The sequence below is a fragment of the Pleurodeles waltl genome, chromosome 11 (genome assembly GCF_031143425.1).
Source record: "Pleurodeles waltl isolate 20211129_DDA chromosome 11, aPleWal1.hap1.20221129, whole genome shotgun sequence".
In the NCBI taxonomy this organism is placed as follows: Eukaryota; Metazoa; Chordata; class Amphibia; order Caudata; family Salamandridae; genus Pleurodeles; species Pleurodeles waltl.
Window position 1 is genome coordinate 735,808,431 of NC_090450.1, and position 24,494 is coordinate 735,832,924.

General features: G+C 42.6%; 1 protein-coding gene across 2 annotated transcripts in view; it reads right to left on the reverse strand.

Moving 5' to 3' along the window:
• The window catches only part of PROM2 (prominin 2), a 409,319-nt gene that overhangs the window by 138,272 nt on the left and 246,553 nt on the right, over positions 1-24,494 (reverse strand). For both annotated transcript variants that reach the window (XM_069214431.1, XM_069214433.1), the window contains exons 5-9: positions 14,753-14,816; positions 13,633-13,722; positions 12,096-12,295; positions 3,043-3,114; positions 2,269-2,332 (exon numbers count right to left, since the gene is read on the reverse strand). In XM_069214431.1, the coding sequence (XP_069070532.1) occupies positions 2,269-2,332; positions 3,043-3,114; positions 12,096-12,295; positions 13,633-13,722; positions 14,753-14,816 (490 nt within the window). The remainder of the gene's footprint in view (positions 1-2,268; positions 2,333-3,042; positions 3,115-12,095; positions 12,296-13,632; positions 13,723-14,752; positions 14,817-24,494) is intronic.

Here is a 24,494-nt window from a genome sequence, read left to right on the forward strand (position 1 = left end):
CAATCACAGGGATAGTGGACTGCTAGAGTTAGCAGACCACCATGTCTGTGATTTCTTTTTAAATAAAGCATTTTTTTTGTAATGCAGCCCGTTTTCCTTAAAGAAAAATGGGCTGCATTGCAAAAAGAAAATTGAAAAGTTTTCTTTTCATTTTTAGTAGGCAGTGATCCATGAAGTTGGTGGCAACTGCAAATGTTTTGGGACTGCATTTCTGGTCGCAAAACATTCCTACATCCCACTGTAACTCCCTATTAGGAAGGGATGTCCTTACATGCCCCTTCCTAATACCGACTTGCAAACCTATTTTGCGATCCAGTAACAGGTCACTGAATCGTAAAATAGCATTTGTACATCCCAAAATGTTTTTTTCTGTTTGCAAACAGCCGATTCTTCTAATCGGGCTGTTTACACACATAAAAAGGCATAGTACATCTGGCCCTATATTAGTTATGAGTGCATTCACTGTTAGATATGCGAAAAGATTTGTATTTTAACTGTTGGTTTATTTTTTTGCTATATTTATGTATTTTAGGAGTATCCTTGTTATGGAGATGTTTTACAGGATATGATTGTATTGCAACTTGTTGTGAAGTTTCCTGTAAAGTTTTATCATGTGAGATGTATTTTATGCTCTTTTATATACCGAAATAAAGAATAAAATAGAAATCGATTTCTCCACCATGCCTGATGGCTTGCAGTGGCTTCCAGTGCCAGACTGGAATGGAAATTAGGCCTTGGGATTAAATTAAATGTAGCTCCCTTTATCTAATCAGACAGCTAAAAAACTTGTAAAGATAAGCTGTGTGTGTGTCAGTGGCGGCCGCTGCAAATCTCAAGGGGAGGGGCGGGTGGAGGGAGGAACAGGGACGAGTGGATGAAAAAAAACTTACCTTTTGCTTTTGCCGCTGCCTTCTGCCATGTTGCTCCTCTTCCTTCCATCGATGTGGTGTCCCAGTGAGGCTCCCGAGCAATCCTGGTGCTGCTTTTATGCTAAACCTAGCATGAAAACAGCGTCAGCATTGGCTTGAGCAGCATGGACTGCCAGTCAGACACAACCCTGGGGTCTGTGAAGTTTCTCCAGCCTGACTGTTAAACACAACGGGGCTGGAGTAACCTAAGTGCGCATGTGTGTTTGACCGGCCTGAGACAACTGGCCAAACACACATGCGCACTTGGGTGCAATCTCTCCTCATCCCTCTACAACCTCCCATGGCCCAGCCCACCCATCCCTGAACATGCTGCTGGCTGAGCCAGCAGCTGAAAGATAAAACAATAATTAAATATTGTTATATCTTTCAGCTACTGGCTTAGCCTGGGGGGCGACGCCCCTTCACAATTGCAAAGGAGCCGCCCCTGGTGGGTGTTTTGCAAAGCATGGAAGACTATACGCATTTGTACTTGCTACAAGCAATGGCTGTTGCAATATTTTAAAAAACGCAAAAACTGGCCCACCAAACCATGAAACCAGCCCACAAACAGCCCATACACAGATCTGTTGGATCAGCCCAGGGTCAGCCTGGGACAGAAAATAGGCCTAGGCACCAAAATAAAAGTGGCCCGAATTAGTGGATTAGACAGCTTAAAAAAGTGGCCATGTTTACAAACTGGACCCGTTTGAAATTGTAAAAACACTGTATAAGTATTTTGCAGGGTATGGAAGACTGAATGCATAGGTGCTTGCAGCAGGCAATGATTGTTTTAATATCAGTTAAATCAACAGTAAAAAAAAAAAAAAGCTCTGCCGTCCATAAAACAGGGCCACAAACAGCCAACACAGTTTGGGCCCACACACTGACCTGTCAGACCAGCCCATCGGACACTGCCTGAGTGCTCTATAGGGAACCCTTCTGGCTTCCTCTTTCCAAACATCATCCAGTGCTGCAACCTGCCTGTCACATACAGGACCACATCGGTGTCTGCCTGATCCCTCCGTCCTTCAAACCCTCAGACAATTCCTAATTCTGAACACGAAGAGTCAGTATCTGACTAGTTTCTGCTTGGCTGCTAGAAGTCACAGTGTCTGTAAACGCTGCAGATGGTAAAACAACCTCTATTTGAGACCCGCCACATGCCGTAGATAAGCACTGCAAGTCTGAAGTCCTTCTGCCAGGCCTCTGCAGCATTGCCAGCCCCTCTAGCTCCATAAAAGTGGTGTGGTTCCCTGTATGATCATGCACAACATATTTCTGAGGCACTGAACTCAACCCAAGCGGTTTTCAGCACAACATGAAGCTAAAATGGGGAAATTGGTACTGAAAAGTTACCTACTTTGAATCCCTTCTGCACTCTTCTCCTCCACAATCGCTGGGATGTCGTTGAAAGACTGGATAGCCTAAGAGAGCAGAATCACTGTCATTATGAGATCATTATGGAAAGAGTTTTGCCAATTTGAAACATGTAGCTCCCTGTGATCCGATCCCTCCACAGTGTGAGGGTGTCTAATAGGTAGATTCAGTGCTCACATTTTGATTGCCCAAGAAAAATGTAAATTTCACTTTTTAGTGTTGTGCCTCTCTCCCCCTAAGTCTGAAGACATTTTTAAGGCATTTGTCGAAATGCAGAGTCCGTCTGTGGCCTTATAGGGTGGTGCGATAAGTCAACTGTCTTAATGGGGTCTTAAATTAACAATGGCTCTGACTGTAGAAAAATATAAAGGGTGGACATTTTTTTGAGGGGGGTGGGGTTCTTCAAGGAACAGATTGCCAAAAAGAGCCATTTGAAGGGAAGGCAGGTTTAACATCAAAAACATACATGCATTAACACTACCCTCTGCTGCCTGGCGCCCTTCTATGTTACCGAGGTTTTCTAGTTCATAAGTATAGAGACATAGGTCGAGGAGAGCCAAACCCATGCCAAATTTTCAAGATAGGTATTCACTAAGTGAATGAGATCCATTTAGATTAATTAAATGTAAATGCATCTTTTGGAGAAATATGGCATAAAACGAGCCAGCTTAGCCTATATTGAACATGCCTGGTATAGTGTGGGAGGCCGGATGTGCTGATTACACAATACAACATGTTTCTGGCATTCAGTACTCACCTTCTGGAACACCGCAGTCATGCCAATTTTCGATGCATCTTCCAGTTTGCTTACAACATCGAGTGAAGGCACCTAGTTTAGCGGAAAAGAGACAATGGTCAAGCAGAGACATACCCAAGCAAATGCGAGAGTGCTTTGCTTCCCAGCATGCTGTAAGAGGGACCAGAGATCACATGATCTTCCTTCAGGTTCTGGGCAGTGCCTCCTCCAGATATCACAGGACAAGCATATATGAAAAGATCCCTCGTAGTTTCTGTTGTGAGTCTCCTGTAGATATCTCAAGGGAGTGCCCACAATTATTAGCTCCTTAGATATATGACTCATGTCTTCCATGCTAGCATAGGGATGTCCATAATATATTCTTACCTATGCCAGCTGATGTAAGAATAATGTTGAACTCAAGTCACAAATCCATTTTTCGCCCTAAACATGTCTATTTACACCTGCCATGCATCTACAAAAAAATATGCTGTAAATGCAAGTGCTTCTACTACTGCCTAATTGTATGTGCAATATGCGTTTACAACTGTACACTAGTCGAACCTAAGAAAAGGTTTGAGAGTGAGTGGATCAAATACTACGATGTTCACTAAAGCAAAGGGCTGTGAAGACTTCTCCTTCTAGAATGAAAATGGGAACAGAAACCTCTAAACGTCGTGGGCATTAATGGAAGGGTTTATCCACCGGGAAAATATTTCCTAGACAAAAACAAAGAAAATAAAAAATAAAAAGTGTTTACAGTTTTCTACGTTTCTCCAATGTGGCTTTTATGCTGTGCATATAACTGCAGCAGTAAAAAATGCAAATATCAGATGACTTCCTAGTTGTATGCAAGGAAACCTGTGACAGGTGAAGCTTTCCAGGATACGATTTCAGGATGAAATAATATGAAAATGCATGAGAGAAATCTGCCCAACTTTTGAATTGCATTAAGGGTGCACTCAATTGTGTTCTCATACACTTAAATCTCCCTTCCTCCAACTCACTGCAGGCCAAAAACAGGAGAGTATTGTTGCTAAGCATGTAAAAAACACATGAACATCACTAACCTCTGATCCTTATGGTGCTCCAGTTCATTTCAACATGTCCTTCTGCAATCTCAAAATATGCCTCTAGTCTGCATTGGTCTTTCGTTGACCTTTTTACTGTTCTTTCCCTACCTCTGTCTTCCTGCAAACTCCTTACCTTGTTTCCCGCCTCTCCTGCTTCCTGTCTTCTGTGCCCCCTCCCAGCGCCACCCACCAGACTGTTCTCTTCTTCCCCCTAGCACGACCTACTGAGTGGAGGCCACAGTGCCCAACAGACACATGCAGTGGACACACCTAAGACTTAGGGCCTCCTTACGAGTCTGGTGGTCTCTTGACCACCAGACTTGCAGTGGTGTACGGACCGCTGCCAAATGGGATGGTCCGAACGCCACATTATGACTGCGGCGGTTGTGCCATGGTTGGACAGCCTGCACCACCAGGATTAGTCATCCACCAGTCATTAATCTGGCGGTCATGGCGGTCCAGTGCCACCAGGGCAGCGCTGCAAGCAGCAGTGCCCTCAGGATTATGACTTAGTTCTCTGCCAGCGATTTCATGGCGGTAACACTGCCATGAAAAGGCTGGCAGAGAATGGGTGCAGAGGGCCCCCTTGCCAGCACCCTTGCAATGTTCACTGTTGCAAAGCAGACAGTGAAGATTGTGAGGGTGTTGGTGCACCATACATCCTACAGCATTGCCGCTGGCTCGATTACGAGCTGGTGACAATGCTGTAGGGTGTTTCCTGCTAGGCCTAGCGGGAAACTCGTAGTGGGCCCAGTGGGATGGCAGCCAATATGGCGGCAACCTCCCCATCAGAAGTTTTGCAGACAGCCAAGACTGTCTGCCGAACTCATAATAAGGCCCAAAATCTTCACTGACACCATCATGAACTTTGTTGCAACCCTCATGCTTGACTCTAGCACCTTCATCCTCCTTGGAGACCTGCACTTCCACATGGAAGACCATGCAGACCCGAAAACGACTGCTCTACTCAAAGGCTGATTAAATGTTAGCCTAATCTATGACCCACACACTCTGCCAGACACCTCCTGGATCCAATTTTCACCACCTTCAACAAAGTCTCAACAAGCCCATGATGATCACTTGAACTGACCATGCCCTCATCAAGTTAACTATTCCTATCCTGCATCAACACAGAACAACCAGCCAGCTGAGACTGGCGCAACATCCAGAGGAAGGCTGAATGATAAAAATTCCAGGACACCAGCCTTGCTGCAGACTGAATACAGCAGCACCCTAAACAACCCCATCAATAACTTCAACAACTGTTTAATTACCTGGGCTAATGTCCTGGCTCCCGTCAAGACCAACAAAACCACAAAATCCAGAGCACAAGCCTGCTGCTAGGAACTCAGAATGATGACATGCCACTACAAACACCTGGAGTGCAGATGGAGAACAAGCTAAGATAATACGAACAAGAACATCAGCAAATTGGAAACAGTGTATTTAAGCTTTGTAGAGACAATTATGAGACATAGAGGAGAGGAATCATCAATTCCTGAGAGACTCGGTTCATGTGATCTATGCGGCAAACATTCTCTTTGAGGGCCATACGTTTCTTGGGGCTAGTTTGGCATTATCAGCTCATTTAGGTATACCACAACTGAGACACAGAAACAGAGAGCAAATGTCTTGAAGTACAGAGCAACAGGTTAGTTGTTCAGCCAAAGCATGCAGGCTGAAGGCTATCCTGAGAAACCTAGACAGGTATTTTAATGGTAAGTCAGCTTATCTAGCAGCTAGAAGGGAGGGTTGATGAACACAGATCAGTTCCATAATTCAACCTATGAAACACCCTCACAATATGGCAATTCTTTTTCTTTTAACTTCTTTATTGCTTTTATGGTTATGGCAACACCACATAAGAACTCATCACATTGTATTGTATAATTAGCACCTCATACATAAACATAAAAGCAAACTTGTGTAGAATATCAAGAAACTCCAGGTAACAATGCTGGAGAGATGTGAATGCGGACAACAGCAGATCTCCCTTGTTTTTCCCACCTCCATTCATCTTTGGGCAATGCTTCTGAAGTTGCAGAGGGGCTCCCTTTCCTCAGAGGGGTCATCTCCGCTCCTCCAGATCTAGAGTTCCAGATCAGGGCATAATGTTCTTGCCACAATCCCCAAACTCTATGAAATTGTTTTGGGCAACTGCTTGCACTGTAAACCACCCTCTCAGCCTCCATGCAGATCATTATACCTGTGACCCATTGATTCAATGCAGGAGGGGTTGGGCATCTGTAGTGAAATGTGTGTTTTGACCACTGACTTTGTGATGCACCACTTTGCACCTGGCTTAGCTGTCCAGTGTTCACCAGTTACAGACTCCATTTTGTATTCAGTTTAGCCTTAGCTTCATTCTGCCTATTGACTTTATCTTAGCATTAGACACTGCCATGTTAAAAGCTGCAAGTGATTTTCCATGTTGTACACTGTGCATTCTGTCTTGTTTTCATTCTGTCTTGTTTTCGTATTTTTTTCTCACCAAGGGCTTTGGCTGATAAGAATGTACTCAGATGGCAGGGAACAGCCTTGCTTTGACTTGACCTCTTGGGATTGTGGCCAAATCCCAACATGTTATTTTCAAAGCTTACCTAAACTAGCCAGCATGTTTGAATACTTCTTGCGCAGCAGGAGGAGTTTTTCCAGAAAGCTCCTTCTTTGTTTTTTTAAGATATAAAAGAGTCCCAGATGGACAGTAGGAGATTCAGAGACCTTAATCAGGATCCAGACGTCGGATGCTTGATATATATTTCCCGTGAGAGTAGAGATCTCTCTTTCTCGCAGTCGAACGGGTCATCGGCTTGCTGGCAGGAGAAAGATGAAGCACCTAACAGGCCCTACGGTGATGCATTTTTAATTCATTATTTGCTTTCCATTATAATATAGATGCATATATTTACTGTGTATATTGCAGTGGAGGATCATTAGTGTATGTTTTCATTTCATTGTTGTGACTATTTTTATACGTGTGCTTTCAACATGCTAATAACCTTTTAGGAACCTTGAGTAGTGAAATAATAAATGTCTTCTTTGGACTAAGAAGCGCATTCCAGAGATTTTTGTCAGTGCATGAGTGTTTCAGCTCGGTCATTAGTGAAAAGCCAAACAGCATCCTTTAGCAATATCCTGCTTCGCCAGGGCAAAACCTAATGTGCAAAAAGAAGCTACTTCTAGGGGGATCCACATCACTGAAGGTAACCAATCTGAGTAAGTAAGTGAGGGATGTGTGAGATTTGAGCCCCCAAAATGGAGGTCAAGTTGGAGGTTACCGTCCTCCAGTATGATTGTATGTGTGGACAGTCCCATATTGTGTGGAGAAAGGAACCATTCCCACACTGCAAACAATTAGGGGTCGGTGCCCTGCCCATCTTAAATAGTAATTGTCTATTATAGTGGACAGTGTGTAGGACCTTCAGCTTGAGACTCGTTTTTATAACCACCTCCTTGGGGTGCCTCAGGATAGCCTCCCAATCCGTGTCCTCCATTGAGCCCAGATTAGCCTCCCATTTGTTACTGGGGGATTGAGGATTGTTGGGTCTGTTGTTTATAGGTGTATGGTATGTGTATGAAATACCCTTAGATGTTACTCCTTCCAAGAGTATCCTGCTCTCTACTAGGCCTCAGTCTTCTAACTCTCCCCATGCCATTCCCTTAATGTACAGCACATGATGACCTGTAGATGTTTGAAAAATTGAGGATACCATAGTTCAAACTCCTCTTGTATTTTATGGATGGACTTCATACCTTCCCTCCCGCTAGGTTTCCTAAGGATGAGATTCCTATAAGATCCCAGGGTTGCTTCCTGGTCAGGTTTCACAGCTCTTGCGATTCAATACCCACCCACAAGGGGGTCACCCGAGTCAACTTGCCTTTCCAACCCAAACAGGTTGTTGGTTTGTCCCAGGCCTCAAGAGAGGCCTTCGTCGGTCCTAGCACAGAAGACCTGAAGGGCCCTCCCTAGATGTAATGTGTATTCAACTTCCCTCCCATCAAATATCTCTCCAACTGTTTTGCTGGGTCATCTCTTGGTCTCTGGCTATATTCCTTTACTGCCTGAAGCTGGACTGCCCAGTATTAGGCTTTGAAGTCGGGTAGTGCTTTAAAATCCATTCACTCTCAGGCACATACTCCCAATTGCTGATTAAATTCACAATCTTTCTTAAATTGGTTCCCAAATGTACAATTGTTTCTTCCACATTTTGTCTTCTGTCGTCACTGTTATATAAGGCTTACAAATCCTTCTTTTTTACAAAGTCACATCCAATTCATTAGCCACTCTCTCAAGTCTCTCACATGCACAGCAAGCTCACATCAATTTAGAAGCCATTTAATAATGAGTTCTTGAATCAATTGTTGGAAGCTCCCTGAACTTGTTGAAACAACATTCGGAGCTACCTTTGTTACACACTTCAGTAGCTCCCAGTAGCTCTCAGCTCCTGAATCTTCATCCTCTTCTTGTCTCAATTCTGATTCTCCAACCTCAATATAAGATGGCAGTCTCAATGTCAACAACTCATACAACACATCATCTCCTTCGTCTGAATCACTTTTTTTAAAGCCTCTTTGATTTACCCTTTTTCTGATACTCCCCTATTACGGGGAAAATACCCACAATTTGTAACACATCATTATGCAGTGCCTTTTTCTTCAGATACAACTTTGCATGCATTCAATAATGTACAGCATTGCCAATTTGACTCTTCCACACCTTTGCTTGTTCCTTTTGATTGGTCCTCTGATTGGTCCTCGTGTCACATTTGTTCAATGCTTCAAACTGTGCAGGTTTTTGATGTTGATACGTATCAAGCAAGCAATGTCTCAAGTATGCTATTTTCTCTGAGTTAATTGCATTTTTTTGTCTTTCTTTGTAACCTTGTGCCACTCTTCAACCCATAAGCAAGTATGTATATCAACATTTATAATCATCTAATTGGCTGGACTTCAAACTGCATCTCCCCTAGCAACTTAGACCAGATTCACACCCATTACAAATGTAAACAACCTTCACAATACACCACATAATCAAACACAACATAACCACAAAACAATATATATTTTCAAACACAATAATACATAAAACCAAAAACAATAAACCTGTGTCTTTGTACTGGGAAGCAGGACGATAATCAAACTCACTAAAAGAGCAATAGTACTTTAAGGCACTATGCAACTGAGTTAGGCTTTGACCAGCTACTACCTACCCTAGATACGGGATAGTTTACCTCTTATTGTGCTCACAATAAACTACCACTATTCCTCACTAAATGAGTACTCATTCACAACTATATTATAGAGAAAATCAGAAACTCTACTTAAATTTGAACCTGGTGCCAAACTTTTTTTAAACTTCCAAAGACACTATTACCTAAATAGGGGGTTATCCAGAATAAAATATCTTGACATAAAATACGTAGGGGTAGATTTACAAGGCCCTAACACCACCTTGTGCCAACATAGCATATTTTTTTTTAATGCTAATGCATTGCTAAGGTGGCTGTTCCCGCACACCCTATTTACAAAGTGGTGCAATGCTTGCATTGAGCTACTTTGCAACCCCTTCCGCCACATTATGCCTGAGTCGGGCATAATTTATAGAGGGTGGCATTCCGATGCAGGGAGGCCCGAAAAAATAGCGCAGTGAAATTTACAACATTTCACTGGGCATTTTTCCATCATTTGTAACACCTGCTCAGAGCAGGTGTTAAAATGACGCACCCATTTTAATCAATGGTCCTCCATGTGCTTTGCTGCACTAGAGTAAAAAATGTTTATGCTAGTGCAGCAAAGCGCCACAACAGCGTAAAAAATGTTGACGCCATTGTCCTAGCGACCACCTTGGTGCATCGTATTGTAAATACGGTGTAACTATGGCCCTCTTAGGTGGGGCAGAAGCGACGCAAGAAAAGTGGACACTACGCTGAAGCAGACGTCAACAACAACCCCTTACAAATTACATTGCGCTAGACACACCACAAAGTCAGACTCACCAATCCACACTTATGGACTAGATCTCCAGATCACCAACACTGGACCACTTAACTGAGAGACAGTCCTCCTGTCCATGCATCAGCAATCCACTGGATTCTCCATCATGAAAGTCTAATAAATTAGTCATTAACCTCTAGTTTACCTGCCCACCACATTCTCCACCAGAAAACTGTTGAGGCTCCAACCCAATTACCATTTAGGAGAGTCAGTTACCAGGAAAGGGAGAATCATGTACTCAAATACTCAGCCTAGACCAGTTCTCGGTTTCATAGATGTATTCAAATATCAAAGTTATAATTACAACAAGTAAAAATGGTTTGAATCAGAAGACAATTCCGTAATAATAAAAAATGGCATGTGCCTTAAGAAATTTATATTAGCCACAGCGCATTTAGCAATTCATCCAATTAATCAAATTAATAGTAATACGCTGTGAATGCAAAAGGACAATGCATGCCTGCCCTCTCTAAAATCTAAAATAAAATAAAGGGAATGATCAGAACTAAATCACATAACATTAACAGAGCATTTATAATGTTTTAGGCAATGACAGCACACAGATTCAGGACATGACACTAGGTAAAGGGATGGTGCTAAAATGTTACTTGCATAGCAAACAAATCATACTATTAGTTTGCAAACCATACCACACAATTTTTACTTTCAAATGATTCTCACTGGCTGTTAACCATACGACTAGCTGCGCGAAGGAAATTATACAAGAAAAATTAAACTTAATACAATGAACTGTTCTACAAAACCATAAACACAGACATAGCCATGGCAGTTAGTAAAATACCCTTGCAAATGTTAGAAAACATATCTCTTTGGCCAGGGAAGCTAGAGAAAATATACTTTGTACATACAGAGATAAACAGTGGCGGCAGTGGCATTTTGAAGATATTCTGAGAGACAATGAAAAACCATGCTGTGCACAACACTTAAACAAGCACCTATACTAATGCACCCTGGTAAGGCCTAGTTATGCTAACTAAACCAAATCTATACAAAACATTATTGTTCCTATAAAATAATCAACTTTCACAGTATTTTGTCCAGGATGAGAGATCTAGTTAAAATGTATTGAAGTCCCTTCCCTGATTCTTAGATCCTTTCCTAGTTTAAAGGTGGAGGATGAATATTTTTCTGACTGTGGAATGTCTGCGCACCACACTGACATTAGAGGGGCTGCCGCAAGATAAGTTTTTTTCATAACAGGACCTGCATGTGCCATTGTGGCACGGTTGTATGTCAGAATATCATTAACAAAAATATTGTACGCCCTCTATATTGTGGCCTTAATATTGTTTACAAAAAATGCTCCTTTTATTATTATTACTATTATTATTATTATTAGTAGTAGTAGTAGTAGTATTGTTATTGTTGCTATTGCTATTATTATTATTATTATTATTAATAATTCATTTTTTGGAAAACCATAAAAAAGTCTGTCAATTGAAGTACCCATAAAATGGTATTGTTAAATTTGAAAGAAAGTGCTCTTTCCATGTTCATGAGACACATTTAGAAAACAAATCTTCAACATATGGGGGAGATTCTAATCTGGGAGGGCCAGCTACTGCAAGACCTTTGGAGGCACTGCCTCTGTCTTCCCAGATACTGTGCAGGCGACTCAATTAACAATACATGAAGGGCATATGTTTTTCATGGTGACAGTTCTAGCTTGACCCTGAGTTTACTGTGCTAGTGTTTATGTCATGCTACATTTGAGTTCCAAATCTATTTTCACCTCCTGGAGGAAACCTTAACTGCAGGACTTGCTATAACTGATGAGTTAAGTGTAAAAAGGGAGTAACTTTGTTATCTAATAAGGGTACAAGGATATCTGAGGCCCTAGAACAGTAGCAGTAAATGGCAGTACCCATCAGGGATCCTTCCTCTAAACTACAGACTCCCCAGGGACCTAGGAAAATACCTCCATGGCTCTTTACAGGGTCAGCCCTTTGTGGTCCCTCTTTTCAAACCTGCCCCCACATCTCCTACCTTGCTGAAGTTGGCTACTAGCAACAGTCCTGCCACCTGCCTCAGGGTCTCCGCACAGGACACACAGTTGGGGTTGATGAGCAAAAGGTTGAGTTTCTGTCTGTGGTTGCTGAGCGCAGTCTCGAGTTCTGCCTGTCTCTGCTGCACGTTCTGTGTCGTGTTCTGTAGGTCCTGCAAATATTGCACTGAATTCTGCAAGTCTAAAGGAAAAAAGGCAAGCATATCTGAGACATTGTCCACATCCCCCCCATTCTCCCTCTGTATGCCTTGGTCCTACCGGGCTCTGAAAAATACAAGAAGACAAAAGACAGGTGACCGATAACATGAATGGGACATCAGACTCTAATCAGCTGTAGTACAACAGCTCACTGGTCTGTGCAGCCAGATGACACAACATTCATTGCTACTGGATATAAAAGGAGCCTAATGCGCACTTTCATCAAGTAGATGAAAGACTGACTGCATTTCTGTATCTGGTGGTAGGGAATCGATAAATTCTCAATGCAGTTTCCACTAAAGGTGCAGCACTAAGGCAATAGACCCATAAGGAGGTGATGGATTCTGAAAATAGCATGGAGTTTATGGACTCAGGAAATAGACTGCAGTGGAGGTTATAGGTTTAGGATATAGACACCAAGGATGGTGAGACAGGAAATGGATTCCACTGGGCGAAGTCAGGAAAATGACTCCACTGGATGTGATGGACCTGAAAGCAGCGTTCAGGAGAAGGAGCAGATTGAGGTTATTGATTCAGGAAATAAGAGTGCATTGGAGGTGATTATCTCAAAGAATAAGCCCCAATAAAGGTTCTGGAACTCAGGAAACAGATGGCGGTGATGTAATGGTCTCAGGAAATAGACTCAATTGGAGAAAATGGACACCAGTAGAGTTAATTGACTCAACAGAAAGACAGTAGTGAATCATATATTCTCCAGAAACCGATTTCAGATTAGATTATGGAAGCAGGGCTGATTATGGATTCAGGAACAAAATTCCATTGGATACGATTGATTCAGGAAGTATCTTATAGTGGGGAGGGTGATGCATTCAGGAAAAAGAGTAAAGTGAAGGTTACGAACTCAGGAAATAAAGTGCATTTATGATGATGGACTCAGGAAACTGACTCCAGTGAAAGTTCTGGACTCAGGAAACAGAATCAAGAGGATTGTATCAGGAAAAAGACTCCCTAGAAGCTATGAACTCAGTGTATACACTCCTCCAGAGTTGATGTATTCAGGAAAATGACTTCAAGGGAGGTGGTAAATTAAGAACTAAGAAGCTCTTGTAGATAGTAAGACTTTTTAAAGTTATTTTGCCTTGCTACCTTAATCTTTCTCTGGAGTTATACATTACCCAAAGCTTTTCTTAACCTTTCTGGGCAGGGTGGGCTTTATGCCTGCCACCTTGTGCTGAACATTGTCACATTTTCTCTGCCATGTCAGGATCTGATGCCTGTGGTTATACTTTATTGCACTACTCTCTGCTACTCTGTTTTAAGATTTACTGAGGTGAGTCAACCTGCAAGACGTCGTGTTACCTTCTGCTGTCTTCCGTGCACTCATCAGTAGTGGTAAGACTGTGATGTTGACCTGTGAACTCAGTGAGTTGCCAATAGTTTGTCCAGCAGCTGCAGATGAAAAAGCAAAAGCATGTCTAATAAATCTCACTCATTCTGATATGTACAATAAATTCCCAAGTTGGGTGGCACACAATTACACTTGTGGAAGTGAACAGGAAACAGTATGTCACAGGGAGTACACCTCAAGACATTTTTTAACAGTGAGATAAAGGGTGGAGCATTATATTTGCACAGACAGTGGACATGGTAGGTAGTTGGCAGAAACTATTACTAGAGTCAAGAATCCCAGAAAAGCATAGGGATGCCTTACAGGGCTGGTCTGACCATTTTGCCGCTCTGGCATTTTCCTGGGAGTCTCCTCTTCGAGCAGGATGGGGTGAAAAGACTCACTCATGGCCTTCCCATGGCCACACTCTACTCTGGGCCTAATGCGTGGTGGGGTTGGTTTAACAGTTTTACCAGGACTAATTTTGAGTTTCACCCTGGTGCCCTGCATAATGATGGGGAAGTTATGGGAAGTGGGAGGCCATAAAGGTTCTGCAGTGTGGAACTAGGTAGATAAATGGGCCCACTGGGTGGGTTTGGTCATCCTTATTTGACATACCATGCCCCGTTTCTATATTTCTCCTTTAGAGGTGAGTGGCAGCTCTGCCTTTGGTAACATCCCTTTGACAGTCAAAGTGCCAACAGAATGGCTTTTTTGAATGGTCTTCCAGTTACGTTTGGCATTGTTGATCCCATTTTCACTAGAGGACTTTCTACCGGGACTGCCATTGAAACTCTGGAGGTCCAGAAAGCAAATGCTTCAAATGTTCCCCATAAACAAAGAAGGGCTACTCCTAGAATACAAATAAGTGAAACATTTCTGCTAAGACATGGTGGAACTTCTGCCATCTTTTATCCCCCTGGATCAGTTCCTGCAACTCAGGTGCAAGACATGCTTTAAAGAAAATGAGGTACAGAGATGGAAATCGCTAAATCAAAAAGCCCTCCCTTTTTCCACCACATAATCATTTAGCCATGGGCTGACAAACCATATATGAACCAATAAGTCTTTGTATCCAGCCATTCTACTCACTTTTTAAGTCTCCAGTGACCTTCTGTTTGGGAATAGAGAACTCGGCCACAATGAGGTCCACAGCCTGAAAGACAAAAAATCATAACGAGGATGTGTTCACAACTGGCAGAAGATTTTTGCATTGTGATGGTAAGAGACTGTGCTGTCATTAACTTTCAGACGTAGATGTAGAGCACACATTCACCACATTTTTATTATTATCGAAAGTAAGGTATCCATGCCAAATTTGTGTCCTTTTTTTCCGATATCCTGGGAATCCTAAGGGTACCCAGGCTTTGTGGATTCTCCTTGAGGAAACCGAGAAATTATCCAAAATACAGTTACATTTTGAGTTTTGGGGGAAAAATGGGCAAAAAAGCACTGCAGAAGAAAGTGTCTGATTTTTTTCCAGCAAATGGTGTTAGCGCGTCAGACCTTAAGAAGTAAACTTACAAGGGGATGCGTATAGGTCAATGAACCTTTTGACTCGCATGTAAGATTTTTCCACCATATATCTTATAGTCAAGGGATATTCCATCACAACGCCCTCACACCTGGCAAGGCTGCTGCGACTGGGTCCAAAGTAACTGAAAAATATGCTACTGAGCGGTTTACAACTCCATGAACCTGTGTCAAGACAGACAAACAACATGCATCACGCTCATGACAAAACAATGTGAAAGGTTTCATGTAGTCAGGCATACCCAAAGCCGGAGCCTTGCACAGACTCTCTCTCAATTCAGTTAAAGCTTTCATTCCAGCCTGGTCTAATACTATGGGATCGGTGACTTCTTTATGAGTCAGCTTCTGCAATGGTCTTGAAATGACTGAAAAATTGGGGATCCATTGGCGGCAGTAGCCTACCATCCCTAGAAACATCCTGACATCTCTCTGTGTGGGCGGGGGATTCATCTGCAATATGGTTGTAACCCTTTCTCTGGATATCTTTCTCAATCCCTTCTCAATCTGGTTACCCAAGTATTTCACTTCTTTCTGACAGTATTGCAATTTAAGTGGAGACACTTTGGCCCTCATTCTGACCCTGGCGGTTTGTAACCGCCAGGGCAGAGGGCAGAGGAAGCACCGCCAACAGGCTGGCGGTGCTTCCGGGGCAATTCTGACCGCGGCGGTAAAGCCGCGGTCAGAAAAGGGGAACCGGCGGTTTCCCGGCGGTTTTCCCCTGCCCCAGGGAATCCTCCATGGCGGCGCTGCATGCAGCGCCGCCATGGGGATTCCGACCTCCTTCCCGCCAGCCTGTTCCTGGCGGTTTACACCGCCAGGAAGAGGCTGGCGGGAACGGGTGTCGTGGGTCCCCTGGGGGCCCCTGCAGTGCCCATGCCACTGGCATGGGCACTGCAGGGGCCCCCTAACAGGGCCCCATTAAGATTTTCAGTGTCTGCGAAGCAGACACTGAAAATCGCGATGGGTGCCACTGCACCCGTCGCACCCCAGCAAATCCGCCGGCTCCATTCGGAGCCGGCTTCATCTTTGCTGGGGCTTTCCCGCTGGGCCGGCGGGCGATCTGCTTGAGATCGCCCGCCGGCCCAGCGGGAAAGTTGTGATCACCGCCGCGGTCATTTGACCGCGGTGCGGTGTTTGGGCGGTTTCCGCCCGGCGGGCAGCGCCCGCAGCCCACCGGGGTCGGAATGACCCCCTTTATGACCATTCTTTCCTAAATGGTTCAGCAAAGCAATCGTCCCATGTTTTGGACGCAATCAGCAAGTCATAAATGTACTGTACCAAGGTCGATTGGAAAGGTAATTCCAACGACTCCAAATTATTTTTCTAAATCTGATTAAATATAGAAGGTGACTCTGAAAACCGCTGAAGAATTTGACACCAGCAGTAAACTAGGTCCAGAAATTTGAAACAAAAGAGAAATTGGCTGTCCTCATGAAGAGGCACAGAAAAGAAGGCTTGCGACAAGTCAATGACAGTGAACCACTCAGTATCACATGGAAGCTGAAACATTATCACAGCTGGATTGGGTACCACGGTGCAACATTTGATCACAATGTCATTTATTTTCCTCAAATCCTGGACAATTCAGACTTTCCCTCAGGGATTTTTCTGACTTATTATCAGTGAATTACATGGGCTGCTCAATACTTCCTCCAGAACTCCTTGTTTCACAAATTCTGCAATTATTTAGGTGACCTTCATAAGGACATCTTGTGGCATATGGTACTGGGGAATTTGAGGAAAAATAGCATTCAGCTTTACGGTAACTTTAACTGGCTCAACACCCTCTATCAGACCTATCTCTTTTCCTGTCAGATCCCACACTTTCTCCTTAACTGTTCCCTGTAAATCAGGATGAAGCTCCTTCACTGTGAACCGTGGGAAAAATTAAATCAGAGGGTATTCCTCATTTATTCTCTCACACTCTGTCTCTGGGGCTTGGTCATCTTCATCATTGCTATTCGTTTGAATCTCTATTCCATCATTTGAAAAAGTAATTGAGCATCTTGTTTTACACAGCAAGTCTCTTCCCAGTAGGGATACTGCACTTGAATCACAGACCACATATTTGTGCAATCCCTGGAAGTTGCCAATTTTACCTTGAACTAGTCCTGTAATCGGGTTGGTCAAATATTAATTCGCTACCCCCATTATCTGAACTGTTTTACCTGAAAGGGGCAAATTCAGGACTTCAACTGATCTTACTGTAGAGCGGGTCACTCCTCTATCAACCAAGAATGAAACTGGGTGACCCATGACTTTCCCTTTCACATAGGGACCTCTCTGATCTACTTCTAAGGAAGTTGCAAGTACACATGGTTCCCCATCTGAACTGTCGCTCACCCAATTATCGTTTATTCCATTTTCACTGTGTAATGGGAATTGATGTGCTGTGTTATTACTTTGGTTCAGCCTCTGACCTTTGACCTGTTGAGAAAGCATTTCTTGCTGCTGTTCCATTGGGGCTTGAGGTATTTGGACGGCTCCGCAAGCGTGACAAGGCAACAGATTCTTCATTCCCTGCACATCATTCTGAACTACTACAGTATCCAAGTCTGGTCCGCAATTTATATTACCTCTGCGACCTCTACCTCTCATCTGGGGCTGAAACACCATGTTTCCCTGTTGCTGCTGTGGTAGCTGCTGTGGAAAATTTCCCTGCATGCCTTCTCTTTCAGCTTTCTCTGCTTCAACTCAATTTCATCACTACAGTATTTTGTATACTGCAACACTTAATCAATCGGCTTTGCTTGCCAGCAAATCAAATGATTCTTAATCATCTGGCTAATCTCAGGTCTCAATCCTTCCACAAATCTGAATACAAAATGAATCATGTCATTCGCCTCAATTGTCTCTGTACCACTGTAATGCTTGAACGCTTACGACAATCTCTCATAATACGCATGTATTGACTCCTTTGCTTCCTGGGCTGTCCTGTAAATTCTCTGCCAAACAATGGTCTTGGGCGAAATTCTCGTTTTCAAAAATTCAATCACCTTGTAGTAATAATTCATTACCTCAGGAGATGGTGCACCTGTAATTTTATCTCTCTCTGGTTCTCTTGTTGGACAATCTAAACTCCTCTTACACTCTATCCACATATCAGCTGGGCCCAATATCTCTAATAAAGTGTTCAAATCCTTCAACAGGCACTTTGCAAGTTTTACAAACCTGTCTGTCTGCTGGTACCATTCTACCGGCTTCTCTCTCAATTTCGGATAATCATTTGTAAGTGATAGAATATCACTTCTGCTCCAAGGGACATGAGCAAAGTTTTCTCCTGGAATCTCTCTCATTATTAACATTTTCACTGGATCTTGGCCTTGCTGCACATTTGCAGTCAGCTCCACAGAATCCCTTTTCCTTTTGTCTCTTTTCTTTACCCATCTGCCTTCCCATTTGTCTAATGCTCCCAATGTATGGGCACTTTGAAGTAATTCCCTAAGGTGTGCCTTCATTCCGGCAGATCTCATGTGTTCAAAATCTTTAGTCTCAAAATCTAATCTGTAACTCCTTTTCAAATGCTTTGTTTTCTCTATTTCTATGCCATAAATTCTCTGCCAGATCTGCTAGCTTCTGATGCACATTGCTCACTTCCCTTGTAATCTTCGGGCACAGATATATCAACTCTGCTTCTGTATAGGATTCTAACCTGTTCATACCCATACTTCCCTCAATGAGCTCACCCGCTTCCATGCTTAGTCTAGTGTAGTTCAAGTACTCCTCTCCCATTTGAGCACTGCATGGGGTATTCAGCTTGTCTAACCATTCAGTCAACTGCTGAGCAGTCAAACCTTGCAGCAAGATGTTGCTAGCCTGTACCGGGGCACCTGTTGCACAAATGCATTTGGGGCCTGCGGTGTCAGCAATATCAAGCTCTGACTAAGGTTTGACCCTATCATAGTATCAGGATGTGCTTTGAATGAACTAAGGACCAGCAGTGATCTTGATCCGTTAAAAGTCTGTCTCACAGGAGAGACTACTCGACTGTTCTTGTTACGTCCTCTCCCCATTGCATTCTGTGTCATGACTCCCTGTTCACATACACTGGGTTTCTTTTGCGCAAATAAGGGTACGGCTGGACCAACAGTAATAGATAGAGATATACCATCTGGAGTTCTGTGGGAGAGTAACTCCCATGTTCTGATTCATCATTGAAGACATATCTGGCTGTGTCCCTGTTATTGGAGTGAATCTCGGCATGGCTTGTGGCTGCATTTGGGGCAGTAAAAGTGGAGTTGGTTCTGTCTGAACCAACATTGGTCTTGGGAAAACCTGTTCCATAGGCACCACTAAGTTTGTAGCTGTTTCCAAGATGGGTATATCAGGGTAAATTCTCTGGACCTGTGGTGGTTTCACCTGATTTTCTATCACTGGAGTAGCAGGTGCGTTAAGACTACTCTGCATCGGACTCTGTGTCAGGCTAGCATTAACCTGTACCGGACTCGCTGTCCCATTAACCTGTGTCAGAGCTGTGGGATCAGCACTGGTGCTCGGACCACTCTCATGTGCTGCATATGGTGGTGGACGATTTCTCAATAACTGTAAAATAAATTCATCATCATCTGATTCTTCCTCCACTGTTGAAGACTTTCTAGCCTCTCTACTCTCGGACAGCCGTCTGTCTTTCTAGTAGCTTTTCTTCCATCCTTCTCATTGTCCTGCGTAATCGCTGGAAACAACTTAATTCCATTCAAAGTCTTGTTTCTCCAAAGTCTCTGAACACTGTCCCACCTAGCCTCTGTTAATGTCTTTTCTGCTTTTCTCATTCTCCTCTCGAATTGCTGTTGCTGCTGGCTACTAGCTCCCAGATCGCTAATGCCTCAAACTGTGCTGGTCTAAAAAGGGGCTTTGATTCATATAGCACCATCCTTAAATGCTCTAAAACCCTCAAAATGAGCATTCCATTTGTAGGAAATGCTAAGTTTCCATCTTTCTCTGCCACTTTGCACCATTGCTTTAGCCAAAGACATGGCACGACTCTCTTCTCTTCCATTACAATGTAAACTGGTGTACCTTCTGGTGGTGTAGCCTCGCCTATACTCGTTGTAATGTACGTATTTCCCCTTACAGCACTCTTTAAAGCTTTGAAAAATGTCATCTTTTCGACCTTTATGTTATTCAAAATCAAATCAAGAAGTGACTTTTAATCCCAGAATTCTCTTCAGCCACCTTCTCAACCAACTGTGCCTCACAGAGGGCTGCCAATCCGTGCGTGACCCTTCTCACTAACCAACCTATCCGAGCGTGGCTGGCAAAGTCTTGCGGCTTGTTCTCCCAAGCTTCGATTCACACAAAACTAATGCAAAAATTGTGAACACTAAACCAAAATCAAAAACACATTTTCCGGTTTACTACAGGTAAGGTAACACAAGCGCTTCAGAAACTTTACGGATTTTTCACTGATGGTGTTTCGCTCTTGCAGATACTCCTTCTTTCTCAGTCTCTCTGATTTGTAAGCAAAATTCTACCCGCATATTTTACTCTCAACTGATCAGTGGGTCTGTCCTGGGGCACATAGGACTAATCAGATCTCAGTTACAATTTCCTTTCACTCATTTTGACTCACACTCTGACTTGTCGACCACGCCCGATCGACCTACTAAATCAGACAAATTACAATGTAAACCAAGTGACTCATACACTTTTCAATATACTCTGGAGTGTTAGACTATGCAGGGTCCATACATCAACAACCATGTGGACGATTTTTGAGCACAAACTGCCACACACATGAAGTTCAACGACTTCCCTACTCTCACACTTCGGAGTATGCACACTCCTACAACTTCATTTGGAGTACGCAAACTCCCTAAACCCTTTCAAACACCACAATTCACCTGCGATTTGCATAAGCTGCACAAGCGCAAAATCCTACTTCATTCACACTGTCACTAGAATGCTGCAAACATCCTCAAACAACCATTAGCAGGCTCAAGATTCTGGGTAAGTCTTTTCAAGGCTTAAGGTAACATCATCTCTCCAATTCGTATCATTGAAAAATAAAATCCAAATCTGAGTAATAATGAACTCTCAAAGACAAGACCATCAGACTACCACCATCTCTGGGAACACCTGTTATTGTTCAGTACTATGTACTACGATGGGCTCTTAAGGAGGCAAACCATCAGTCTGCTACCACGCCTGTTAGCGCGTCAGACCTTAATAGGTAAACTTACAAAGGGATGCGAATAGGTCAATGAACCTTTTGACTCGCATTTAAGATGTTGCCACCATAGATCCTGTGCATGCAGATCAATAATTAATAATCAATTAATAACATCAATAATCAATAGGAGTCAGTAATTTTCACATATCATGACCTTTCAGTCCTGAATAGCCACACTTTTTAGTAAATGTTAGAATTTTTATTTCCCTATTTTAACAATGCTAATGTCACGCAAGGTAATCTCAAAGTCAAATGATAGACATACAGAAACATCACTGGCTGTCCAAAGCGGTGAAAGAAACGTAATCTAATCAAAGCTTGAATAGTTACACATTACAAAATAATAACAAGAACAATTGCGCAAATGATATCACATACATTTAGATTTAGCAAAGGAAAGACATTGAATGTTACTCCAGATAGTGAAAATTAATTAGTGAGGATCCTTATCTAACACCAGATTAGCATTAGTATGCTGGGCTTCATGCAAAACAATTTAGTCAACACAAATTTGGAAAACATCTAACTATGGCTCTATCAAAATAGTGTGGTTGGGGCATAGAAAGAAAAAGCAAACAAGGCATAGCAAAACACATGCATAACAGTATAACTCTCCTCAAGTGGATCGGTAAGCTAAAATAGTCTTCGTCATCAGGACATCAGTTCGGTCAGCAAGGCATCAGGATTCAGCATCAAAATTCAGGAAATGCAAAGTCTTTAAGCATTAAAAATTATGCACCTCTCTAGATGCTCAGTAGATGCTCAGTAAAGTAATAGCCTTTCGGCAAGAAAGAAAATGGGCAAATGTGATGTCTTCCATCAGAGCAGTCCAGCTAAGTTAGATTTCCTAAACTACCTCCCAAGTCACTATTGTTCACACTTTGTCCAATAAAACTAAATCTTCAAATCTACAGTTTTTACTAGTACTCAGTTCACTTGTAGTTGATTGGCTTCTCTTGTAATGTCCTCATCATCCAGCTCGTCAGGTAACAATATTGTTGCAGCTTATACTCCAGTCAGTGCGGTTATTGTTCTTCTCCTGAGAAAGTCAGTCTTGCACACACTACACTTATAATGTTACATTTAGCAAGAACAGCATCTTCTAGCAAGCAGTACTCATGAGAAAGACTTTTAGCTAAGAGCACATTTGGTCAGCACAGTGGAAAATCACAGTTTAATTCTTTAAGCAAACATTTGAATCGGTTTAGAAATACAGCTTGACATGAGGCTGTGCAACTAGGCCAAGACCTCCGCTAAGTTAAGGGCCTGCAATTAATAAAGCTATAACATAATGCATAATCCTTAATGTGATGTATTACTACATTAGTCAAACATAAGCTCCATATTTCATATTAATAAGTAATTTATAAGTACACTTTGTGAACAGTGGCGGCCACTCACGTGGACACATTTTCAAATGCGTGCATTATTTTTCTCTGTATTAATACATTTTCTAACAAATTAATTACTCAGAATACATGAATATTCATTAATATTTTTATTAAAATATCTGCTCTAGCAATGGCATCAACAAAGGGTTTATGGTGATAAAATTACCATCTTCTTAGCTTTTTGTAACAGGCAGACTTAGGTCCGAAAACCAACATTTTCAACACAGTTTTAGCATTTTACTGGGACGTAGCCTATTTTTCCTATTTTTTGTGTTTTCAACCTCCTTCCAGTTAGTGGTAGAAACACGTATAAAACCAATGGTCGATACTGGAAAACTATACATTTCTGAAAACTAGACACCATTCTGAATGCAGCAAGGGGTCATTTGTGTAGATCTTTCAAGGTTTTCCTATGAAAGGTAACAGTTGAAATGAAAAAATATTGAAAAAATCAGCCATTTGTGTCTACGTTTTCATCTGTAAAGTCCTTCTTACTATGGCAAATTTTCAAAAGCAATAAACTGTTATGTACGCTGGACCCTTTGGTTGTGGAGATATATAGGGCTTGTAGGTTCACACAAAGCAAATAACTGAGTTGCACCTTGCAATTGTTTTTCATTGTGTACAAGGTATACAGCAATTAATTTGGAAAAATATAAAGAATGGAAAATAGGTATCAAGGAAATCTATGTATTTCTGAAATGGGCACAAGATGCACAAGATTTGGAGCTAGATGCAGAAACGTTTCGAAACATGGAGACATGAAAATGATCTAACAAAACAACCTGGTTTTGCATGGGGGTAACCTGCGATTTTGGAACTGGGCTCGCTGAACATGTAGGAAAACCTACCAAACCAAGACATTTCTGAAAACTAGACCCTCAGGAGAGTCTAACAAGGTGTACCTTGCATAGATCCTCCAATGTTCTCTTACCCAGAATCCCCTACAAACCTCAAATGTAACTAAAAAAATCATATTTTCCTCACATTGCGGAGTGGGATCACAGCCTGGCATCAATTTCCTATCACCCAGTGTTCTCCTTGATTTTCCAATAAAAGTTATACCTCACTTGTGTGGATGGGTCAAGTGAGTGCGACAGGGAAGGGACAAAAACATGTGGAGATTGAGAGGGCACCAAAGCGTATTCATAAGCGCAGTTATTTTTATACATTTTTAGGCTGACTCTGCTCTGGGCACCCACATAAGTGAGGTATCATTTTTATTGGTAGACCAAGGGAAACGCTGGTTGGTAGGATATTTGTGCCGGCATGGTGATTCCACACAGAAATGTAAGAAAAATACATTGGTTTTAGCTAAATTTGAGCTTGTAGGCTGGGTAAGAAAACGTTAGGTGGTCCACACAAACCACTCCTTCCTGGACTCCCTCAAGTGTCTAGTTTTCAGAAATGTCTGGGTTTGGTAGGTTTCCTTACATGTCTGCCAAGCCCGGGACCAAAAAACACGGGCCCCCCCTGCAAAAACAGGGCATTTTGAGATAGATAGGGGGCCACCTGCGTTTTTGGTCCCTGGCACAGCAGCCATCTAGGGAAACCTACCAAACCCAGACATTTCTCAAAACTAGACACCTGGGGGAGTCCAGGGAGATTTGGCTTACCTTGATCCCCGAATGTAGTCTTACCCAGAATCCCAAATTGAGCTAAAAAGTTGCACTTTCCTCAAATTTCTGTGCAGAAAAGTTGTGGGGATCACTGCGCCAGCACAAATTTCCTACCACTCAGA